The sequence below is a fragment of the Abramis brama genome (genome assembly GCF_963993115.1).
Source record: "Abramis brama genome assembly, chromosome: 1".
NCBI lineage: Eukaryota > Metazoa > Chordata > Actinopteri > Cypriniformes > Leuciscidae > Abramis > Abramis brama.
The window spans coordinates 12,333,913-12,358,811 of record NC_139963.1 but is presented as its reverse complement, the minus strand read 5'-3'; the positions used below and the strand labels follow the sequence as shown (position 1 = coordinate 12,358,811).

At 37.8% G+C, this 24,899-nt stretch overlaps 1 protein-coding gene across 2 annotated transcripts in view; it reads left to right on the top strand.

The window, feature by feature from the left end:
• Nucleotides 1-24,899, top strand: part of LOC311086060 (NLR family CARD domain-containing protein 3-like) — a 61,370-nt gene that overhangs the window by 15,686 nt on the left and 20,785 nt on the right. Inside the window, exons 2-6 of one of the 2 annotated variants that reach the window (XM_084118739.1) lie at nt 2,868-2,975; nt 3,233-3,380; nt 12,522-14,432; nt 16,251-16,424; nt 17,711-17,884. In XM_084118739.1, coding sequence (XP_083974865.1) covers nt 2,972-2,975; nt 3,233-3,380; nt 12,522-14,432; nt 16,251-16,424; nt 17,711-17,884 — 2,411 coding nt within the window. In that variant the 5' untranslated portion in view covers nt 2,868-2,971. The remainder of the gene's footprint in view (nt 1-2,867; nt 2,976-3,232; nt 3,381-12,521; nt 14,433-16,250; nt 16,425-17,710; nt 17,885-24,899) is intronic. The other variant, XM_084118738.1, reaches the window with a different exon arrangement.

Here is a 24,899-nt window from a genome sequence, read left to right as displayed (position 1 = left end):
TTCCGGGATGCTGTAGATAGTTCCATAGATATCATATAATAAAGGATTATATATGGATATGGATATATATGGATAGTTCTACAAGACGGGCTTTGGTTCTACTAGCGATTTGATTGGAGACCAACAGCCAATCACAATTGACCTTTAATTTTCAGATTGGTTGATTTTGTGGCACACTTGTAACGCTGTTCTAACATAGAAAAAGTCTTAGATCTTTGAGTTCAGCTCATGAAAAATGGGGGCAAAAACAAAAGTGTTGCGTTTATAATTTTGTTCAGCGTAGTAGCATAGCCTATTGTGCCCTTTATTACAAACAACATTAAGCCTATTTTAAGCGCCAAGCCTAAACGAATTTACTTTAATCAAAACTGAAACTGTACCAACGTTGAGTTTGCGCATCTCTCATCCAGTCCAAAGTTTTCATATTTGCAATGTAACATTTGGATGCTAACTATTAATATAAAGAAGGCTTCATACTTCAGTCGAGGCCCAATATAGCTACACGTATAGGCTAAATCAGCATCTTCACAGCAAGGGAAATGTTTGGAATAACAAGTAGGACTGTGTGGCACAGCCTTGCCCTTTATATTGTAGGCTACAACAGACCAATTAAATTAAGCAGAATAACGTTTTATATGTTTGGTTGACTGTTTTATTTTGATAATGAACATGCTGCGATGTCAATTTAGCAATGCCAGAACTGATACTATGTTGTGTGAGCATGCGATGCCCGGCGCCATCACTTGGATTTGTTCCACAGCAGGGGGGAAATAACTTAATACTCTGTCATTTAGTCATACAGATAATATGACATCATTCGAAACAGTAAAATGTATATTTTTATTTGTGTACATTCAAAATGACTACAAAATGTCATGCCTTTGAAAAATAAATAAAACAACATGATGCACTGCTTTAGAGTGTCTCGGTCTCCTTGACGATCTTTCTAGCGCACCAAAAATTAACCAAAATACAGCGAATAGACTTCTTGGTGCACCGAAAGTCAACATTTAGATTATTTGACGTTAAATGCATTCTATATACCTGAGTCACTTTGGAATAAATCACAGCTTGTTTCATGATTTAAAAAAAATTACTTTACAGTCCGGAAAATAGGCTACAGTAGTTTATATAGCAAATTATTTCATGGCACTTAAGAACTGCTGGTCTACACAGAAGAAAGCCCTGTCTAGGCTCTTCCGTTGTGTCGAGCCATTCGTTAGTCTAGTTGTTTGATGAGAAAATTAAATGTAGCCTGGTTGCAATAAATGCGCTAAGTTTCATAAGCTCTGTGCAACTGCAGCAACTATTATTAGAATATTAAAAATCTAATATTCAAGCTGTGTTCTCATTTTTCTACTCTTAATATTAAATAAAAAAATGACTGAATGAATGATACACAGATTCTCTTGAACTACCACCACGTTTGCAGAAAACTACTGCAGTGCAGCCAAAATGCTCCGTTCGACTTTTCTGAGATCCTCTGCTCTTCCCTGTGGATGACCTGTGACTTGCTTTCTGTACAATCTGAATTTTCCGCGGTTTGAATTTTAGAAATTTCTTCTTCATCTTTAAAACTTGAATCTGTATTTTTTTTTAAACTGGATATTTGCTGTCTAAGAATTCAGAACAAAAAACAGCTGTTTGAAAATACATGTCTATAAAATTCAGCCATAAAAACATTTCAATTCGTTAAATTTCAAATATTTAATGTTTGTTTAAAGAAATCAAATTCAGAACTATTTAAAATTCCACATGAAATTAAATTTTGTTAGATTGCACTTGTCAATAATTCAAATTTACACAATTCAAATTCAAATCATTTTGTCATATTATAAGCTCCATAGATTGCCCTTCCAAAAGAGGACACAATTAGAAAACAGTGGCTTTAGGCTTAGGCTTTATTTACAACAGTGTTCCAGAACAGTACAACCAAAATATTCGACTGTGTGCTGCGCATTTTTCGGAGGACTGTTTCCAGAACCTGGGAGAGTACAAGGCCGGCTGTGCACAAAGCTGATTCTAGAAAGTGGGGCAATTCCATCTTTGCAAGTACAGTCTGGCGCTTCTAACTCACAGACACAGCCCGTAGGTATGTTTTCATATTTTAAGAATTTGCTACTGACTATTCAAACGCAAGTTTTGAGCAGTATAGAGTAGCGCTTGCTTGTCGTTTCTACAATCACAAATACAGACATGGTTTTATGTTTACATAGTGTTCTCACACCCGTAGCGCAACGTGTTAAAAGACAGTATAAGTCATTATAATCAGTAATTATGTCCCAAATAAAATAAAACCTTACCAATCAGATACGAGAAAGTTGATCGATCAGCTTGATCATCTGCATTTTCCTGTTCAGATTCGGTTTTCGAATTGACATTATCACCTGTCATTATTGCTTTGGGAGCTGATGTTCCAAATATGGTAAGGGGTGTGACATTTGTCACACGCTTAAGGTTTTTGGGCCAATCACAATGCACTGGATCGCTGGCCAATCAGAGCACACCGCGCTTTTCAGAACGATGAGCTTTGTAAAAGTCGACTCGTTTCAGAGAGGCGGGGCATAGAGGAGCAACAATAATGTACAGTATGTGTAAAATAATGACTTTTTTTAACCTAAAACTTAAAAATTTAAAGACATTGCATTAAACCAAATACTCAAAATAATGTTCTTTTTAGGACCATCAAATGACCCCTTTAAATTTAATTTGTAATTGGATGAGGTATCCATTTTAAAGCAATATTGTTAACAGTACCTATGTTTTTTAAAAAACTGTTATACTAGCATTGACAGTTTTATAGAGCATTCAGATCAACTTTAAAGAAGCAATATGAAATATTGTCTTTTTCTCTGTATCATCGGCAGGAAGAGAAAGAGAGAAACATTTCCAAGCTGTGTGTCTATGAAGAGTAACAACTCCATTGGTATGCCTCCTGATCTCAGAGATGGACCTGCTGTGACCTCTGACCATGTGTGAGTATCATATATACATAAAGTTTGTATTTCATTTTGCTTGGAAAAAGCTTCCCTAAACCGAAGAAGCGTTTTAATTCTTCAATTAGCCTATTGAAATAGTAAAATATTTAGTTAAAAAACTTTTTTTTTATGACAGAAATATTACTACATGTAGCCTAAATGATTTAATTCCTTCATTATCAACACTTTAGTAATGCTAATGTCTAGATTAGAATACTGAGGTAAGTCTGAATTACGACTTCTCTTTGTCTCAGATGCTCCGCTCCTCTCAGAGTCTGTGGGGGGTTTGGAAGGGCAGTGCAGGGACTTTATCATGGGGGTGCAGGACAATAGCCTATTGGTGTTAATGTCCCATCTTTCATACGGAGAGTGTTGGATAGCCAGCCTAATGACACAGAACAGGTAAAGTTACTTTCAGGATAAATCTCTCGGTGTGTCCAAATAGGCCCTATCTTAAAGGTGCTCTAAGCGATGTCACACGTTTTTTAGGCCAAAACATTTTTTGTCACATCCAGCAAACATCTCCTCACTATCCGCTAGCTGCCTGTCCCCTGAACACACTGTAAAAAAAGCGCGGTCTCTGTAGACAGCCCAGGCTCCACAAACGGCAAGAAAAACAAACTGTCCCAGCCTGGACCACAAAACATAGGCCTAACAAACAGTGTTCCAGCCAATAACCGACAAGAATGATTTGGGGGTGGGGGTAGGGGGGTTAGTGCGCGTGCACATGAAAGGGGGTGTGTGGGCAGTGGAGGAGAGAGAAGCATGAAGAGGGAAGTTAGCTAGAGGAGAGATGTCATATGTTGTGAAGTTTTTCTTGTTCGAAGCAGAGACCAGTGAGACAGTTGGGATCGCGTTCAACAGAAGTTGTTCTTTATTGAGAACTCCACTGTACGCGGCTGTAGAAACTTCCAACATGATCTAATCTAATACAGTATGCATTGTAGTTATATTCCAAGGGGGGGGGGATTACATAGAGGTGGAGACTCTGGACAAAGCATGTAAATGAAGTAGGAACACACCCTACTCTGAGTCCAATTGAATCAGCATAACTATTCACATGCTGATACTGGCAAGGAACTCCAATTCCAAGAGCCATCCCATAGCCATTAAAGACAAAAGGTGAAAGTCAATCAACCTAACGATTCAACGTCTGGGCTCCGAAAGGTGAGAATCAAGTGATCTGACTCATTTAAAACACAATAGAGAAAACCGGTCTGGCAGGAATGGAGACTCTTGCTGGAGACTCAATAATCACCTGAAATCAGTCTACTAAACTTAATCAGTTTATATACTATTGCAGTGGAAAAACTAAATTAAACATTTAATAAAAATGTAATCCAACACTTCCCCCTTTGAGAGTTCTAATAACTCTCACAAAAATACAAATTTATACACTTAAAAGTTAATTCTTGTAACTTGTGTAAGTTACAGGCACGTATAACTTATTCTGTGTTGTGTCCTTGATTTACATGAGTGTCATAGTTCTTCTCAAAACCATAACTGTTGACACCTGCGACGCAGGGTGTAAAATGTCATATAAACTACATGATTACACAGAAAACCATGTAGCATAAGAGTGGAAGTCTTGAAAGTCCATGGCGCCTGAATAGCTGTGAAGTCTGTTTCCTGTAGAGTCCATTTGTCACGTAGAGTCGCTCTGATGACTCGTCCCTCATGAGGTTTGTTCATGGAAATCTGAGGTGATGTTTTATACCAGGATGCTGCTTGTGAAGACATCATGGCATACACACATACCTGTAACACAATAAAACAAAGAAACGGCAGACCAGCAGTATTCATGCATGGACTTCATTCTTCCATAAGTCGCACATGTTCTGTGTTGATTTTCTGTAATTGCATGTTGACACAGAAACGAACATGCGATTAGGGTCCGTGAATTTTCTGCGTTGTGTATTTTTCATTTTCTCTTGTGATAGTTCGTTCAGCAGTGGGTCTGGTTGTCTTCTTGAGGTTGGGGCTTCATACGCAGATGAGACAGTCGTTGCATATGGATCTCGAAAAAGACATCAAGTTTTATCTGCACACTGTAAGACAGAAAACAGAAAAACAGAGAGCAGTATTTGTCCAAACACTAGGGTTGTAGCAGTATTCAGAGTCTGCTGTTGTTGTTTCATTCTTTCCCTATTTCTTAATTTATTTGACACCTATGGACCAGTGAGGTAAGGATGGACTAAATGGGGAAAGGCCTATGAGGTTGTCTTCACCCTGGATTGGCCCCCGACGCCTGTTGCGTCAGTTCTTTCCAGGGCACCTCACTTGTCCGTGTCCTATTCTGTCCCTGTGTTGTGTACACACTGTACAGTGTGTGAGAAAATTGGCACATTTCCATTCTCCAGTGAAACATTAGTCCTACTAGACATCATTAACAGAGGATGGTTGTCTGACTGCAATATTCTATGGCATAACATTTAAGGCTGTGAGTTTTCTGAATGTCCCCCAAACAAAGGCTGTGACAGTCACTTTCCTTTTGTTCTATTAAACAAAAATAAGTCTTTCATCTTTGTTGTGAGTTACTGGGGAAATTAAGCACTCACAGCCTAAATGGTTAACACCGTATCAAGTTGCCCCACGAGTTTAACGAGGAGGGGAGAGGCTGCTTCAGAATATCAAGCAGGCTAAGCAGAAGCTGAGTAACCTTATTTACATCTTTAAAGTTCTTTTTGCTTTTCCTACACTCATTTCCAAAATGTCCGTGCTTGCCACAGTAAGAACAACTGGCTTCTCTAGGACTTTTGCGTTTCTTTGGCTTCTCTGAGTTGACCTTAATGGATGCTGCTGCAATTCTTACTCTCTCTTTGACATCAGAATTTCTTTCCCAAATAGCTAAACTTTCTAGGTTACTTCTGAGAGTTCTTTTAGCCCACGTAATATCTAGGAATGGCAAGGCTGTTCTGTACTCAGCTACAAGACCATCTGCCCAAATTCGGATTAGAGCTCCTTTGTCAGCTAACACACTTTCGGAATCATCCACTATTCCACTGTACGTTACCGCTACCTGACAGAACCTCTCAGTATATTCACTCACAGTTTCTTCTTTCTCTTGTACACAGCTAGTAACTCTCGACCAATCGATTTTGGGTCCTAAGATATTCTTTAGGATTTTCAAAACACCTTCTCTCAAATCGCCTTTACTGACATGTTGCAGTTCGGAAGTAACAGCAGACTCAAAATTGTTGAATTCAGATTCAGTTAGAATTTGTGACATCAGCTGTGTGACTTCCGGCAACGACATGTCGTAAAGATGCATTTTGCTGAACAATGCTCTTCTAAATTCAGAAAAATTCGTACGTGCTGAGGGTAAACTCTGGGAGAGTCTATCTATATCCTTAGGACCTAAAGATGTTTTGGCAACCGTTTGTATTTGGACAACAGAAGAGTTCGGAGTAACACTTTCAGTTCCCTGAGATCTTCTCCTAGCCCCACAAACCTGCACTGAATCTACAGGCTGATCAGTTACTGATTGGATGGCTACATTTGTTTCAACGAAAGCTTTTAAGTCAGGATAATTGTTATCAGGCTGACTAACTTCTTCCACATCAGTTTTTTCTGCATCTTTGTTGCAGTTTACTTTCTTAGTCAACGAAGATATTCTAGCATGGAGCTCTTTGATCTGTTTCTCTAGCTCAGAGTTGCGCTTAGACTGTTCTGTAGCTAGGGTTAAACCGAATTCTCTGTGACAGAAGATAATGCCTTTGACACTGTTCTTGCGAATACTTTCTCCTAGTACCTTTTTACAATCTTCGATTGACCAAACTTTGCCTGGATCAATGCTAAATTTCTTTGTTAAATTCAATCTGACTTCCTCAGTCACGATTGAGTCCATGTGCTCTGATAACAAAGACTTAAATTCACTATCTGTCCAAAAAGGTGTAATCTGTCTAGTACTTTTCCTAAACATTTTGTGAATTTCTGTTACCACAAACAAAACACTAAAAAAAAAACTTCTCTCTACTGTCTTGCAAACAGAGGGTACAATCTTATTAGCACATGAGGCTAAATCTAATTCTAAAGCTAATTATCTAGCTTACAGATAGGTCTTCTCTAGCAAGAGCATACACACAATATTAACATGTAACTGTTAATCTTCCCTGCCAACAACAGGGGGTAAATTTCATCTCTAAAAGAAAAACTTTTTTAGAGGCTCATCTTTAGTTAACCAAACTCTACAGCTGTTTGTTAACTACTTCTCTGAACGGCGCAGAGGAAAACATTTGTACTGGTCTGCATTGGTTCTTTGAATGGATTGAAACTCACCGAGTCTTTGGTTGTACAGAAAACATTCGTCTGGAACTCAGTCAGCTTTGTTGAGATCTTTGAGCTTGAAGTTTCAAGATTCAGTCTGGGACTCAGTCAGCTTTGATGAGATCTTTGAGCTTGAAGTTTTCAATCTGGAGGAAGCTGGAAAGCTTGAAGTTTCAAGATTCAGTTCTTTGAGTTTCCTTTTTCTCCATCCGGCTCACGGCACCATCTGTTGTAAAGTTGTTTCTTGTTCGAAGCAGAGACCAGTGAGACAGTTGGGATCGCGTTCAACAGAAGTTATTCTTTATTGAGAACTCCTCTGTACGCGGCTGTAGAAACGTCCAACATGATCTAATCTAATACAGTATGCATTGTAGTTATATTCCAAGGGGGGGGGGATTACATAGAGGTGGAGACTCTGGACAAAGCATGTAAATGAAGTAGGAACACACCCTACTCTGAGTCCAATTGAATCAGCATAACTATTCACATGCTGATACTGGCAAGGAACTCCAATTCCAAGAGCCATCCCATAGCCATTAAAGACAAAAGGTGAAAGTCAATCAACCTAACGATTCAACGTCTGGGCTCCGAAAGGTGAGAATCAAGTGATCTGACTCATTTAAAACACAATAGAGAAAACCGGTCTGGCAGGAATGGAGACTCTTGCTGGAGACTCAATAATCACCTGAAATCAGTCTACTAAACTTAATCAGTTTATATACTATTGCAGTGGAAAAACTAAATTAAACATTTAATAAAAATGTAATCCAACACATACAACGAGTAACATTGAAATTTTATATTCTTGAGAATTTTGATATGGCCGACACACGACCAAAGAGACGACGTTCAGATGAACAAATAACAAAGAATAGGGAAAAGGAGAAGGAACACAAAATCCGAAATTTACATCGGAAAAGCGTTCAAAAGGTGGCGAGAACTCCGCCGGCAGAAGGGCTTCCAATCCCACATTCAGGTGGCTCTGTTTTTGCTGGACAGGTTGTTTTTTCTAAATGGTTCATGACTGTTTCAGGAAGCACTGAAGGGAGGGGGAGGGGATGGGATGAGGAGGAGGGAGGGTCGAGCTAGCCTCCGTTTTGTTTGACAATACTTCGAACGTCAACAAGAAGTGACATCACCCAACATCGTTTAGAGCACCTTTAATTAATTTATAAATATTGTAGCTAATGTATTTAAAGGTTTTTCTTTAAAAAAAATCAATTGTTCAATCCAGTTGTTTTAACTGGTTTTGTAGGGTTTTAGAATGTTTGAGCAGTGTGTATGATTGTCAACAATATGGCCTTATCTAAACATGAACTGTTGACGAAACATGTTCATGCCAACTTTATTTCTTTCTTTTCTTTCTTTATTCTTATATAGCAGTTTAATACAACACAAGCTGCCCAAAGTGCTTTACAATCACACAACATAAAAAATACAAAACATAAAAAAAATACAAAAAAAATAAAACAATACATAGAACCATCACAGTTGCAATCAAAACCCCTTCAAGAGAGTTAACACACAGCGTTTAACAGATGTGATTTTAACCTCAGTTTAAAAGTAGGTAGTGATTTGGCTGATCCAGTAGCGAAGGGGATATCATTCCATAGTTTTGGACCCGCTCGTGAAAATGCTCTCTCACCCCTATGTTTATATTTTGTCCTACTCACACATAAAAGATCTAGGTGGAGCATAAAGTGAAAGCATATTGGATATTTACACAGGTGCCTGATTGTGGAGAGCCTTAAAAAACAGAATAAGGATCTTGTACATAATTCGGAAGCGTACGGGTAGCCATTTCAAAGAGATCAAAAGCGGTGTAACAGAGTCGTACTTTTTCAGACTTGATCACCCTAGCCGCTGCGTTTTGGACTTTCTGAAGGCGGGCTAAAGATCTCGACTCAATTCCATAAAAAAGGGAGTTACAATAATCCATTCGAGTATAGACCAAAACTGTAATTGCTTTCTCAAAATCTGTGATAAGAATGGTTTAGTCTTAGTTCTAGTTCTCACCACTGAGTTTATCTGGCTATCCAGATTACTATCCAAGACAAAACCCAAATTTTTCACATTGGATTTCATAAAGCCAGACAAAGGGGTTGACTTCAAAGATTGCCTCACATCATTGCTATCAGGGCCGAACACATTTATTTATGTTTTTAAAAAAAAATCAGCCATCCAGTCCTTAATGTCCTGTAGACAAGCTGATAAAGCATCAATATAATTTGTATTTAACTGTCTCACTGGGACATAGATCTGAGTATCGTCCGTGTAGCAATGAAATGCTACATTGTGTTTCCTAAATATAGCCACCAGAGGTAACATATACAGCGAAAAAAGTAATGGAGCAAGGATAGACCCTTGTGGGACATCCCAAGAAAGACGTAGTTTTGATGAAAAGCAGTTTCCCATGCTAACTAAAAAAAGATCTCTCTGTAAGGTAAGATTTAAACCACTTCAGGACATTACCCTTCAAACCAACCCAGTATTCTAACCGTTTCATTAAAATCTCATGGTCCACCATATCAAAAGCTGCACTGAGATCCAGTAAGATCAAGATAACATTTTTAACAACTAAATGAATGAGAGTGATCAGCAGATACAGAGCTCTTTAATTTGTGGTCAACCTGGTTTTATTGTTGTCCTAAGGTGAATTCAAAAAGGCATTATTTTTCTTTGAAGCAACAAAGGCTAAATAATTTGTTACAGTTGTTTTACAGTTGTTTTTTGTAATTGGTGTGGATGATGCAGCGACATATACAGTATTATCAGCTGTATGATGTGTTTCTATCCTGAAACATTTAATTTCAATAGAGACTCGGTGTGCGCAGTGAGGGAGACGAAAGAAACTTGCTAAAAAGATATCTCGCACCTGCGAGAGAGAGGCAAAGAAAAACGCCCGATCTTACTTTGTTGCTTTGTAGGCTACTATTTTCATTTTGTACCAAAACAAAGCTGCAATTTCTTTGTCAGTACAAATTTAAAATGTCGCAAGAATAAGATTCCGTATTTCTCATTTTGCATTGCAAATGGAAACGTTAAACTCGACTTGTTTTAAATAAATAAACTTTCCTGACTCTTTATTTAAACCTTGAAATATGCGATGGGGTTTTAAACTGAATTAAGTTTAGTGTTCTTTTACATTTTCATTGGTTTTTATATTGAAAGCAATACTATTTAGCTAGTCTGTTATTTTTTTGTAGCTAAGTCAACAAGTGTGTTTTTTTCTGATTTGTTCAATGTATTGATCTGTTTTGAAAATTTTCTTTCGTTGATATGGTCGGGTATCACTGTCAATCATCTAAATTTTGTGAATGATTCACAAAAAAATAATTTAGCAGATTAAAGACTATTTCATCATCTTTATTTTCTGGTGCGATCGGCTGACAATCTGCCTTCAACAGCACCTTCGGGTTTTGTCGTGTAAGGACATCTTACATCTCTTACTTGTTGCAAGTCCCAATATTTCGCTGAAAAGACACTCGCAATCTGGAGAATCACGGAGGGACAGTCACCACTTTGTAAGGACCACCCATTGGCCCAACGACGGAATCCATCGGCCTGGGCGAAGGAATAATGCGTGTATGTCTTTTCAGCGCTCCAGTGAAGTTCACTTAATTTATTGGAATTTAGTTTCAATATTACTTGAGCTCTATGCTTAATCTGAATCCAATTTCAAATGATAATCAAATTTAGATCGTGTTTCTGATTAGAAAATAATCATAAATATTGATTATGAATTCATTTAGATATTCAATTATTCTGAGCATCTCATAATTTCAAATATTCGTTAATTAAGGACCCAGTGTCACTTTGAGACGTCACGTCGCGAATGTGCGCTCACGATCACAAACTAGCCAGTCCTGAAATAGTCAGAGGGTGCAGTGCAACTATTTAACCCTATGTGGCCGCTCACTGCTGACCCGTAGGTGTAATTTTTTGTAATAGTTGCAGCGTACAACATGCTAAGTCAGGGAATAGTCCGAAATCGGAAGGTCTTCCTAAGATGTGCCTCATGCTCCATTCAAAGTGCCTTCAGTTTGATCTATCCTGGACAAAGGTTTGCGGAAACACCAGACTGCACTTTAATCTACTAAAGTGAATGATTTCTGAAAAATGCAGAATGAATCAAATGTAACATTTATTTGTCAGGTAAAAATGTATCATGCCAATTACACAAGTAAATGATTAAAAGCCAATTCAGAAAAATACATGACATCATTAACTCAAAGATGACTCTAAAAGTAAGTAATGCTTTCCTGACAGAGACACACAGTGATGTGTCAGTGCTTTCCAACAGGAAAACACTGGAACAGCACTGTATGGGGGATCCTGGTAAAGAGATAAGGAAGAAGAAAAGTTTGGACAGGCGATGTCCTGTGCTCTGTCTTTGCTATCTTCTGTCCAGGGTCCATTTTATGGCTTTATTGCAGGGTGAGTTTTGTCTTGGCAGGAAAATCAGTTTTTACAGTCGTCTGTGCAGCGCAACAGAGGCTGTACTGGAATGTAGCAAATTTATGTTGTAATGTGCCATTATTAATTAAACAAAATGCTTGACTTTAATAAACTGTTACCTATTTAAGCATCAAGAACTGTAAAACATAAACGCTGTCAGCCAACATCGCTTAACAGCATGAATAGGCTACAATGTTATCGTCTAAATGACTATTAGTAAAAATGACAAACAATGAATAACAAAGCTCAGAAAAGTGTTTTGAATCAATAAATGAACATTTCAGATTTTTTTTTTTTTTTTTGACAAATAGCATATTAAACTACAAACAAGTCCTGACAATGTTTACATTTTTTCGATCATTTAGTTTACTTTATTTCACTGTTATGTTTGTTCATAAATCTAGGCCTACTAACAAATTAAAATGACATGAAGCCGTGTCAGATCACGCAATAGAGAGAATAAACTGACACTTTTCAAAGTCTGTAATTGTAGCACCTCTTAGCGGTAAAAGGCAGCAAATACACATCCCCAATTATACCGCCACGGGGAGGCGAATTCGCGGGAAAGCTGAAGTATTATTCTGGTTGAGTACCAACTGTAGTTGACATGTAGGTACAATGTTACTTACAGTCAACAGAATATCTGAAGGGGACCAACAAAATAAAGTGTTACCATAAATTAGCCACAAAAGATAATCTCTTAAATGAACACTTCTTTCTAAATGTTGTATGTTGTTGTATGAACCAAGAAACATTTAAAATATTTTCTCTTATTTCATAAAGATCTATTTGTTTTTGTTCATCTTAATGTCTTTTCAGTGGTGAGAGATCTGACCAGATCAGAGATGTGTCCTGTCAGAAACACATCAGTCATCATGACACAGAAGCAGCCCTGCAGCTCGATTCTCACCAACCAGTGCATGATGATCTTCAGAGAGTCAAAGACCAGCACAAAACCAGCATGAAGAAAAAGTATGAGAGGGTATTTGAGGGAATAAAACTACAAGAGAATCAGACCCTCCTGAACAGGATTTACACACAGCTGTACATCATAGAGGGAGAAAGTCAAGGAGTGAATGAAGAACACGAGGTGCTACAGATGGAGAAAAGTTATAAGACACTTAGAGACACTCCAATCAATTGCAATGACATCTTTGATCCTTCACCAGAACCAGGATATGAGGATAAGATAAGAGAGAAGAAAGACAAAATCAAAACCGTTCTTACTAAAGGCATCGCTGGAATCGGAAAAACCGTTTCTGTGCAGAAGTTCATTCTGGACTGGGCCGAGGGAAAAGCCAATCAGGATGTAGATTTCATGTTTGTGCTTCCATTTAGAGAGCTGAACTTGATTAAAGATCATCAGTACAGTCTTCACAGACTTCTGCTGGACTTTCATCCTGAACTTCAACATCTGGACTCAAAGATTTATGGTGAATGTACAGTTGTGTTGATCTTTGATGGTCTGGATGAAAGCAGATTGACACTGAAGTTTTCAGACAGTGAGAAAGTTTCTGATGTGACTGAAACTTCATCAGTGGGTGTGTTGATGTCAAACCTCATGAAAGGAGATCTGCTTCCCTCTGCTCTCATCTGGATCACCACCAGACCAGCAGCAGCCAATCAGATCCCCTCAAACTACATCACCCGTGTGACACAAATTCAGGGATTCAATGACCCTCAGAAGGAGGAATATTTCAAGAAGAGAATCAGTGATGAGCATCAAGCCAACAGAATCATCTCACACATCAGAAAAGCAAAAAGCCTCCATATCATGTGCCACATACCCGTCTTCTGCTGGATCTCAGCCACTGTGCTTCAAAACATCCTGAAACAAGATCTCAGTGGAGAAATCCCTCAAACTCTGACTGAAATGTACATACACTTCCTCCTCATTCAAACTCATATGAGGAACCAGAAGTATGAAGAGAGAGATCCAGAGAAACTCCTGCAGTCCAACAGAGAAGTGATTGTGAAGCTTGCTGAACTGGCTTTCAATCAGTTGATGAAGGGCAATGTGATGTTCTATGAGGAGGACCTGAGAGAGAGCGGCATAGACGTCACTGACGCCTCAGTGTATTCTGGGATTTGCACTGAGATCTTCAGAGAGGAATCTGTGATTTATCATAGGAAGGTTTACAGCTTTGTTCATCTGAGCTTTCAGGAGTTTTTTGCAGCACTGTATGTGTTTTTCTGCTATTTACACAAGAAGAGTGAAGTTATGAAAGAGTTCCTCACAGGAAAGTTCAGAAATCAGTGTGAGAATATTCCTCTGGATGTGTTTCTGAAGGAAGCACTGAATAAAGCCTTGAAGAGTGAAAATGGACACCTGGATCTTTTCCTTCGATTCCTTCATGGCGTCTCACTGGAGTCCAACCAGAGACTCTTACAGGATGTGCTGATTCATACAGAGAACAACCCAGAGAGCATCAAGAAAATAATCCAAAACCTGAAACGAAGTACAAAAAAACATGTCAGTCCTGAAAGATGGTTGAATCTGTCACACTGCTTGATTGAGATGAAAAACAATTCTTTTGTTAAAGAAGTGAAGGCACGTGCAAAATCTAAAGCAAAAAGTAAAATACTTTCTCTTGCACACTGTTCAACTTTAGCGAACAGCATTCTGTCAAAGGAGGTGCTTGATGAGTTTGACCTTAAAAAATACAACATCAAAGCAAAAGAGGGTCGATGGAGACTGTTACCTGCTGTGAGGAACTGCAGAAGAGCTCTGTAAGTGTGAAATAAACACACAGTAGTTACATAAGTTGAATTACAGAAGTTGATGATGTGTTGTGATGAGTATTGTCTGGGTTGGTGTTCACAAGCAAAAATATACATTTGCAACTGAGTATTGTATTTATAATCTTCCAAATAAATACTATTAGTTGTATGAAAGATGTGCTTTGTAAACATAACCAGTGAAGCTACCAGTAAAACTCTGCCAATTCTGAGACTGTTGTTACATGCAAAAAGTCTGGCTGTGGTTAAAGGGATAGTTCACCCAAAAATGAAAATTCTGTCATCATTTACTCACCCTCAAGTTGTTCCAAACCTGTATGACTTACTTTCTTCTCCTGAACACAAAAGAAGATATTTTAAAGAAGGTTGGTAATTAAACAGTTGCTGGTCCCCATTGACTTCCATAGTATTTTGTTTTTCCTACTATGGATGTCAATGGGGTCCATCAGTCGTTTGGTTACCGACTTTCTTCAAAATATCTTCTTTTGTGTTCAGGAGAAGAAAAAGTCATACAGGTTTGGAACAACTTGAGGGTGAGTAAATGATGACAGAATTTTCATTTTTGGGTGAACTATCCCTTTAATGGGTACATTTTTGTATCGTTTAAGCATACCCCTCTTGCCAATAAGCTCACAACATGTTTTAAATTCTTGTTTATTTTAAACAACCTTTTTAAAGAATAATTGAAAAAAAATTTATTTGAAGGTATAAAGTCATTAACAAAAAAACTTAACACTAAAATTAAGCACCAGATCTAAAAGATCAGATCTGGTAAATCCCCAGCCCCATTGGGAAAGGATCTACACATAGAAGAAATCAAATTAATTAATAAATAAATACATACACACAAACACACAAATATATTCAGACATATTAATATCACTGATCAGTAGGTGGGGTATTGATTGAAATTTAACGATTCCGATTTTGATTCTGCTTATCGATTCAGATTATTATCGATTCCTAATTTCATTCCAATAAGGTTAAAAAAAAAAAAAAAAACTTAGATATCATTCACATTTAGTCTTATTGCAAAACATTTAATTGTAGCTGAATCTAAATCAACAGACTAAAGAACATTTACACACAGAACGTTTGCCTGTGGTTAAAAAATACCATAGAAAAACAACTAGCCTAACCAATATAAATTTAAATTATTTAAGACAACTAAACACTCAGTAAACACTCAGTAATGAAAAAAACAAATAAAAAATTACCAATCGCAACAATTAGATTCAACTGAACAAAGATACAATTGAAATAAACAGTGTTTTAAGATTTTCAGGTATTTAGCTATAGAACCTAGAAATAATAAAAACAAATTATGTATTATCCTACTTGTTGTCTTAACCAATTTATGTGTTTATTACAACATACCTCCTGTAATTTCAAGCAATCAGTCAATTGTTAAAATGCCCATCTTGTGGAGTCTTCATATAAACTCAGTTTATATTCAGTTACATCTTAAGTGAGCATAAACAGTTGAGTGAAGACCAGATGTGTGTCAGTCTATAAGATTGTGCATTTGATTAACATTATTGACACAGACCACAGCAGTGATTAGACTGTTGTCACTTTAAGACCAGACTTGCATGACACAGATCTGACATGCATCCATTGTTGTCCCAAATCTTTGTTGAATTAAGACTTTTTAAGTAATTTAAGATTGTGCTTACAAGGACATGGCCATTTCTACACAACTTTGTTTTATATAAGGTGGGCTACACAAGGAAGTCTTACAGTCTTGCAATCTTTTGTGGACACCCGCTCACTAACATGCCTTTTAATTAAAGTCCTCAATATTTTCAGATTGGCAGACTGTAAACTCACTGATCAGTGCTGTAAAACCATAGCTTCAGCTCTACAATCCTCAAACTCAATGCTGAGAGAGCTAGACCTGAGTAACAATGACCTGCAGGATTCAGGAGTGAAGCTGCTCTGCAATGGATTGAAGAGTTCAAACTGTCAAGTCAACATTCTGAGGTCTGATTTAAATGTTGCTTTAAAAAAATACAAATAATAATGTGATGTACTCTATAAATAAATCTACTCTAAACTCTATATGTTCCAGTTTTTTAAATACAGCTAGAATATTATTTTTTATGTTTTTGCATGTACAGTATACCTATAATCCAAGTTTTCTTCCACCTGTGATTCATTAATATTTTATAGTCAAGAGCTATTGCAAGAAAAAGGTATGAAAAAAAAGATGATAATGTGGCCCTTGATGAATTATCTCCAGTTACTCTATGTTGTTGTCATCATTACTTTCAGATAACTTATGTACAGTATTGGGGAAGCTACAAGCTGCTCTAAGTTAAAGTAGTTAAACTACAGTCAAGCTACCCTTTTGGAAAAGTAGTTAGCTACACTACAAGTTACTATCAAAAAGTAGGTAGCTACATTGAAACTACTTTTGATTTTTTTGAACAACGTATATTATAAATAACTGAATAAGTGTCTGAGGAATGTTTTAAGTAAAATATTTAGTGTTTAAAACAATGCAATACAATTATGATTTCAAAGAGCATTGTTTTATTACACACAACACTCAAATATCTCAGACTGTTTGTCTCAGGATAATTAATACATTTAAAATGGCCATTACTCACCTGTATGTCCGTCCTTAAATTTGTGCTTGAGGTCTTCGACGTAGACAGCGTTTTAAACTTTGGTTTGCAAAGATTGCATACAAAAGTGTAACCTTTACTTGTCGTTTCTTTGAGAGACATGAACTTGGACAAATAAGGCCATGGGTAATTAATGTTAGTTGTTTCTCCATCCTCCAAATCTGCCACCACGTCTTGCTCCATCATGGATAATATTGGTGTGTCAACCCACTTCCGTACGTCAGTGAACCATTAGCCGCAAGATGCGTGATTAAACAACAGGTGGCGGTAATGGCAAAAAATGAGTTTGTAATCTAACAAGAAGAAGAATATCCTTGCATCGCGCTGATTCACGCAGGCTCGACAAAACGCAATGTAGCTTTTGCTCACGCTACACCGCTACTTGCTGCAAAAAGTAGTTAGCTACTGGAAAAGCTACACTGTTTAAAAAGCAACTGAGCTACTGCAAAGCTACTGAAAAATGTAGTTAAGTTAGTAGCGTCGCTACTTGTAGTTAACTACTCCCCAACACTGCTTATGTAACTATTTACATTCATGTTCTATGCAGACACCTTGTATGAGACAATGCACACAATGCTCTCAAACATAAATTCCTATCTATATAGAGTGTATGTAATTATTTATTTTTGTCGTATTTAGATTGGCTGGCTGTAATCTCACTGATCGGTGCTGTGAAATTGTGGCTTCAACTTTACAATCATCAAAATCCCTCCTGAGAGATCTGGATCTGAGTAACAATAAACTGCAGGATTCAGGAGTGAAGCTGCTGATTGATGCACTCCAGACTCCAAACTGTCAGCTCAACATACTGAGGTATTTATGGTTGTATTTTACTACTTTTTGTAACATATACATGGAGAATATAAATGTTGCATGTAAAACCTGGCAGATGAAATAATCATTTTAAGAAATGTCTGTTTTATAGAGTTGATTTGTGTATCAGACCACTGAAAAGACACATTTAAACACATTTGTGATTGTAATGAGTTCTTCTGACCTGCCCATTACCAGAAAAATACTGTAGTGATTTATGTGCTCAACTATTACTATTAATATTAATATTTAGTATGAATCTTAACATTGAGTGTTTTTGGTCACATGTCACCTAAGGTGAATGTAAGAGTTTCAGATGATTCCTTTCCTATGTTATGGGACACCAGCCAAGGAATTTAACTTTGACAGTAAAGAACAATCATGGGAGATTGTTGGCTGAATTAGAATTATAGAAATTGGAGGTAGTTCGTCATCTGACTAATATGAAGGATTTGTGATGTACTGTTAACTTGTAGAGCCTCTTACTGTATTATCAACACAAGAAAGACACAAGTGTAATAAAATTATTTTATTAACAAAAGGATAGACAAGAGTAACTAACAACTACTGAATGGATACAATGCAAAAAGATTGACAAATGAAAGTGACTTAGTTGGATGTTACTATGGCAGTTACAAGTTATCTTATGGAAAGGCAAACTGTAGTACCTCTGGAAGTAATAAGGTAAACCTATGAAGTATAACCTTATTATGAAGAAAGAACCTTTTAATCTCTCCTGGAAGGATGGAATTGCAAATTTGCACCTTTCAGATCCAGTGGTTGCCAGTGTATAGCCTCTCTTTTGCATTGTTAATCCACCCTTTGTAGCTTCAAGCCACATGGCAAAACCGGTTTGGTGAGTCTGTGGTCATTCACACCTTGGTCTCAGGACTGAAGGACTGGGGTGAACAATGGTCAAATGGTGATGGGTTCAGTCTGTGATCAATGAGATGCTAATGTCATAATTCTTCCCTTCCACAAATGGTAGCTGGCAATTGTCTTTGCAGGCTTATCTCCTAGCCCACCTAGTTCCTTGTTTGTGGAATTTCTTTTAGAGGTGTGAGTTTTAGAGTCCTGTCCTTTTCATCATGACAGATGAAAGGAGACTCATGTTGTGATGAGGGGAGTCTCCGTTAATGTTTGCCTGCTGATCCTGAAAGGAGACTCATGTTGTGATGAGGGGAGTCTCCGTTAATGTTTGCCTGCTGATCCTGAATCGCTAAGTCCCGGGATTACAGAAGGTTTTTTAAAGAAGTCCTAACATTTCACATGAAAGTTTGTAAGCAAAATTTGTTCCAGACTTAATTTTAACCTTTTCACACGTAAGTTTAAAATATTTACACAGGATGCACTCATCGTTCTAATCACACCGGTGTGATCGTATGCTCCAATTATCAGCCTATGTGTGAAAGGGTTAATATTGCACGAGGAAAGAGATCTGATCAGTTATCTGGATACAGAAGTTTCTTAGTTTGGACAAATGTAAACATGTTCTGATTGGTTGATGATCTGATCTTCTTGATCACGGTCATCACGTCAATGTCATTTGTAAGCAGAGCCACAGACTCATGTACAACTATCACAAAAGGCTGCAAACAGTAATTGATTCTCAGGAAGAAAACACATTATATAAAGACCCACAAGTACATAAATAGGATAATTTGTGTAAAATCAAGATATTATTTTGTCTTGTGGAATATGTGCAAATACATGTTTATAAATGGCTTCATCAGGGCAGTACCAATTTATTTAATTTTTTTATTCACCAGTTTTGCAAGGTAAATACATGAAATCAACTGTACATTAAAATAGCCAAGGGTTAAATTTGTTTGTTTTGGTCCAGCCTTAAAGTGTCATGAAATTAGCCTGATAGTTCACACCTCAAAGTTCAAAAAGTCTGATGAAATGGACGTGTAAAGCTGTGGAAAAGTGAGAGTGTAGAGGGTGGGAAGATGGGGAAAAAATAACCAATAAAACACAGAACTGCTACACCCTAATTATACAAACACATGAATATTAAAATATGACCACAGAGGGAAAAAAAAGGGTACCTGGATGCATTTGAGGGTACCTGGATGCATTTTACACGCATAACCCTATATAACACACTCAACAAGAATGAGGGAAAAATGCAGAAGAACTTTTAAAAGGTCTAATAATTTATTTATTTAAAAGTTTATATAGGGACAGTGCAAAAAAAAACATTATTCCAGTCGAAAACTGGAAAATATGTATTGCACATTGAGAGTATAGCATAAGCTTATTTGCGTCTTGGGTCCCTAGAAAGGCTTTTCTAAAAAAAAAAAAAAAAGAAAGAAATTAATAAAACCTACTAATCATAGAATAAAGCTAATACTGCATGTCATTTATACACATACAAATACATACCTAAATGACCTGTACCTATTTTAAGGATGCTTCCAACCCTGGCATGAATAACTAATTAAAACAAACATTTATTAAATTTAAATATGCATGCAGTTCTGGTTTATTTTAAACCACCGCTTTACCTTCAATGTAAAAGACTTTATTTCATGTACTGCTTTAAACTCATTTGGCAACATGTTCCAGAGTTGGGAGCCCTTTACAGAAAAGGCTCTTTGCTTGAATTCTCCGCTGTAATGCGATCTCATGCGTAATACAGCGCAATGATTGGATTGAACAAGCTCTTTCTCATGCATAAATGCAGAGTCGCTCAGGACCAGCTGACGTAGAATCGTGCCCGCAGCCAGTCACACACGCCGAAGGCACGCTTCTACCTCACATTCAGTGACGTTGCCTCGACTTTGCTTTTCAACAGGGAAGAACGAAATTGCAAGGAAAAACGCAAAAAATAACCAATTTCCATTAGTGATAACATTTCTGAGTGCTTTTAGTGTTTTCAGATTACAATTTCAGATTTCAAATTACGGGCTAAATGGCCCTGGTGACCACAACTCTGTCATCTGGTGAATTTGTTTCAGCCTCAATTACAGCAACAGACACCTTGCCTATAGTTTGATCACTCTCAGCTTGCAAAAGGCTCCAACTTACTTCACACCATTGAAGAAGTGTGTCCCAATCAGAAAGGTAAACAGAGCCACTGATAAGCAGTTCTCTGTATTCTTTTGATAGTCCATCAGTGGCGGATTCAAGCACAATAGCCAAATCATAATCTTCATCATTATCATTGGCAGCACATTAATTTTCTGCACAGAAACGCTCAACAAATTCTAGGGGGTTTTCACAAAGTTTCTGTTTAACTTTAGTCACACTTGTCAGGGGAAATGATCCCCAACTGAGAATTTCCTTTACTTGCTTTTTGTAAAGCACAGTTATTCATAAATAGTTCCATAACTTCTATCAGAAATGTTATTTTCATAACATTAGTTTTTCCTACTATATTTCTTTTCATCTATCAAATGGTTAGTCTGCAGATTCAACAAGTACTATCATTATTGTCTCAGTTTCACTTATCTCTACTGTTTTCCAGAAATCAAAATATTATATATCTCAATCCCCAAGTCGCACAGACAACATTATAGCTGCTTGCTCCTTCAATCCTTATTATATAAATGTAAGTTCTCTAGACATCTAATGTCATGCATCAATTTACTGGATGAAAAATTAAAAACCTTTTTTTTTTTTTCTGGCAGTTCGACTTTTTTCTTTGCACACTGCCTCCTCTAACCAGCACAATATTGTTGGCTTATAATACACACACACACACAACAGTCTTCTGTTATTCACGTCCCTCTACAACAGGGTCTTTAACTACTGTCAGCCTAGTGACACTTGAAGTTCCTTAGGGAAATCATGGTATTTAATTAACCTTTAAATACTACTCAAACATTTGAACCCATACACTCTCCTCATCAGACAAAACACCGGTGTATCATATTGATATTTTTTACACTTTTTACTTTGGGACTTCCCCATGATGGCCAGTTACTCTCTGTGGTCATTTTCGGCGTGCCTATATAACTCCAGACCTCTCTAGATCAGTTTTCACCTCAATTGAAAAAGGAGAGCACTTGCTCACAAATTTGATCATCCAGACCCTCGGGGTCTCCCCCTCTACAATACCGTGAAATAACTAAACCCACCAGACTAGTATCACCGTACTAGTCAATGTCAATGTCAAATTTATTTATATAGCACCATTTATCCCAACCGAGGTTGTCCAATGTGCTGCACATATTGTAATAGACAATTGCACAAAACAAATAAGCAATAAAAACATCATAATAAAACAAACATTTCAATACCACTTCCTCACTAAGTATATGCTAATTCAAAAAGATGCGTTTTTAGCATAGTTTTAAAAACAGATAAGGATGATACAGAGCGAATACACAGAGGTAAAGCATTCCATAATCTGGGGGCAGCTACTGAAAAAGCCCGGTCGCCTCTGCACCTCAGCTTTGACTTTGGGATACATAGCAGTTTCTGGTTAGATGACCGGAGAGACAGAACCGGACGATACTTAGTAAGTAATTCCGAGAGATGCAGAGGGGCCAGACCATTTAATGATTTAAACACCAAAAGAATAATTTTGAAATTTACTCGATAACGCACGGGCAACCAGTGCAAAGAACGTAAAACTGGTGTAATGTGCTCCCGTTTTTTAGTCCTGGTTAAAGGGTCATTTCACCTGTGGAGACATGAATGTGTATTGAAAGTGGGTCATTTATGTAGAAGAAATGTGAAATTATTTTTGAATTTGGAGCTTTCTAGACTGAGAAAAGCCAGAAAATGTATTTTTGGCTTATGTGGATGAAAGACAACAACTCCCAGAATGCACTTGCTTCGCTGCCCTACAAGGCCACTCCCAAGCCACGCCTACCGGTAAGAAAGCGCAGTTGAAAACAAAAACATCAAGGCAAGGCTAGGCTACGAGTGAGTCTCCGTGACGAGTTTGCCCAAAATGTCCGGGATTCGGCTTTTGCGTTCTACAGTCGCCATTCATCATGTTTACTGTGGCGAGCAGGACGAGGCTGAGGGGCGCGGGAGAACGGCGCGAGGCCAGTGGCGTGATTACTGACGACCGACACCTGTGAGGCACTGTTCTCGTATCTCGCACGGAGGAGCAGGTATTTTCTTAGCAATGGTAAAACACACATCAACCGATCACGCCACCGGCCTCGCGTCTTTCAACCGATCACGCCACCGGCCTCGCGTCTTTCTCCCGCGGCGCTAGCCTCGTCCTGCTCCCTGTATTACTGTGATTACTGATGAGCGCGCCTGTGAGATGCACCGGTCTCATGGGCTATCTCTCACGGAGGTGCGGGTATTTCTTAGCAATGTTAAAACGCAAATCAACCGATCACTTGTTTAGCATTCATGTAAACATTACATTCAGATTCACCAATCGGGGTGAATTCAGTTAGATTGAAACAAAAGGTGAGCATGTAAACAATGGATGGCGACCGCAGAAAGCAAAAGCTGAATCCCGGACATTTTTGTCGATCTCGACGGCCGGACATGTCCGGGAAATAGAGTAACCCCTACTACTCAGCTTTCTTCGTCCCTGTTTTCTGCAGGTTTCTGCCGTTGAAATCAAACGCACTCGCACTGATCTGTGATAGGTCTGTTAGCGCATTAGGTCCAACCCCCTATGGGCGGGTTTGAAAGGGTGGATCTAGTGCTTGTAGTCTTAACAGAAATCCCCCCCTCTTACACTTCCTCCTACAATGACGCAAAAGGACGATTTTTGCGTCATTGTAGGAGGAAGTGTAAAGAGGTAAATACAGATTTCTCTCGTCTCGGGGGAAAATGAAAAAATGTTGCATGACCATTCAATAGTATGACTGGGTTTCTAACAATGCAAAGCTTAATGCAAATGGGTGAAGTGTCCCTTTAAGAGTCTAGCAGCTGCATTTTGAACTATTTGTAACCGGGATAAAGCTGACTGACTAATCCCAAAATATAGTGAGTTACAGTAATCCAGTCTTGTCGTAATGAAAGCATGGATCAATTGTTCAAAATTTTTACTCGTCAAAATGGGTTTAACTTTAGCTAGTAGTCTAAGCTGAAAGAAACATGATCTGACCACAGTATTGATGTGTTTGTCAAATTTCAGCTTATCATCAAAAATAACCCCTAAATTTTTAACCCAAGGTTTTACAGAGGAAGATAACTCACCAAAATGTATTTTTGGTGTATTAACAGAGTCTGAAGGACCGAATACTATTATCTCAGTTTTACTCAAATTAAAATTAAGAAAATTTAAAGACAGCCAGGCTTTCACATCAGCCAAACAAGTCATGAGTGCTTCTAAGCCATTGGAACTCTTTTTTAAGGGCAAATATATTTGAGTGTCATCTGCATAGCAGTGAAATGACAGACCATGCTTCCTAAAAATAGAACCCAATGGTAGCATATACAAAGAAAAAAGAATCGGAGCTAAGATGGAACCCTGAGGTACACCACATGCTAGAGGAGCTGACTCAGATGAGTGTTCACCCATATTAACATTAAAACGTCTATTTAAAAGATATGAATTGAACCATTCAAGAGCGCTTCCTGTTATGCCTGCGCAGTGCTCCAGGCGAGTAAGAAGGACTGCATGGTCAACAGTGTCAAACGCAGCACTCAAATCTAGGAGCACAAGCACAGAATGGTTTCCAGAGTCGCCAGCAAGTAGAATATCATTTAAAACCTTCAGGAGTGCAGTCTCTGTAGAGTGGAATTTTCGAAAACCTGATTGAAAGACCTCAAATATCTTATTTTCATCTAAAAAACTCTGCAATTGTAAAAGCACTATTTTCTCGAGGATCTTTGTAATAAAAGACAAATTTGAAATTGGTCTATAGTTTTCTAAAACAGTAGGATCTAGATTATGTCTCTTGAGCAAAGGATATACTGTAGCATGTTTTAACACATCAGGTACAGAACTAGTTTCAAAGCATCGGTTAATCAAAGTCACAAGATATGGACCCACTGCATCAAAAACTTGTTTCAGGAAATAAGGAGGCAAGATGTCAACGGTAGAGCCTGACGGCTTAAGCCGGCATACTATTTCTTGGAGATATTC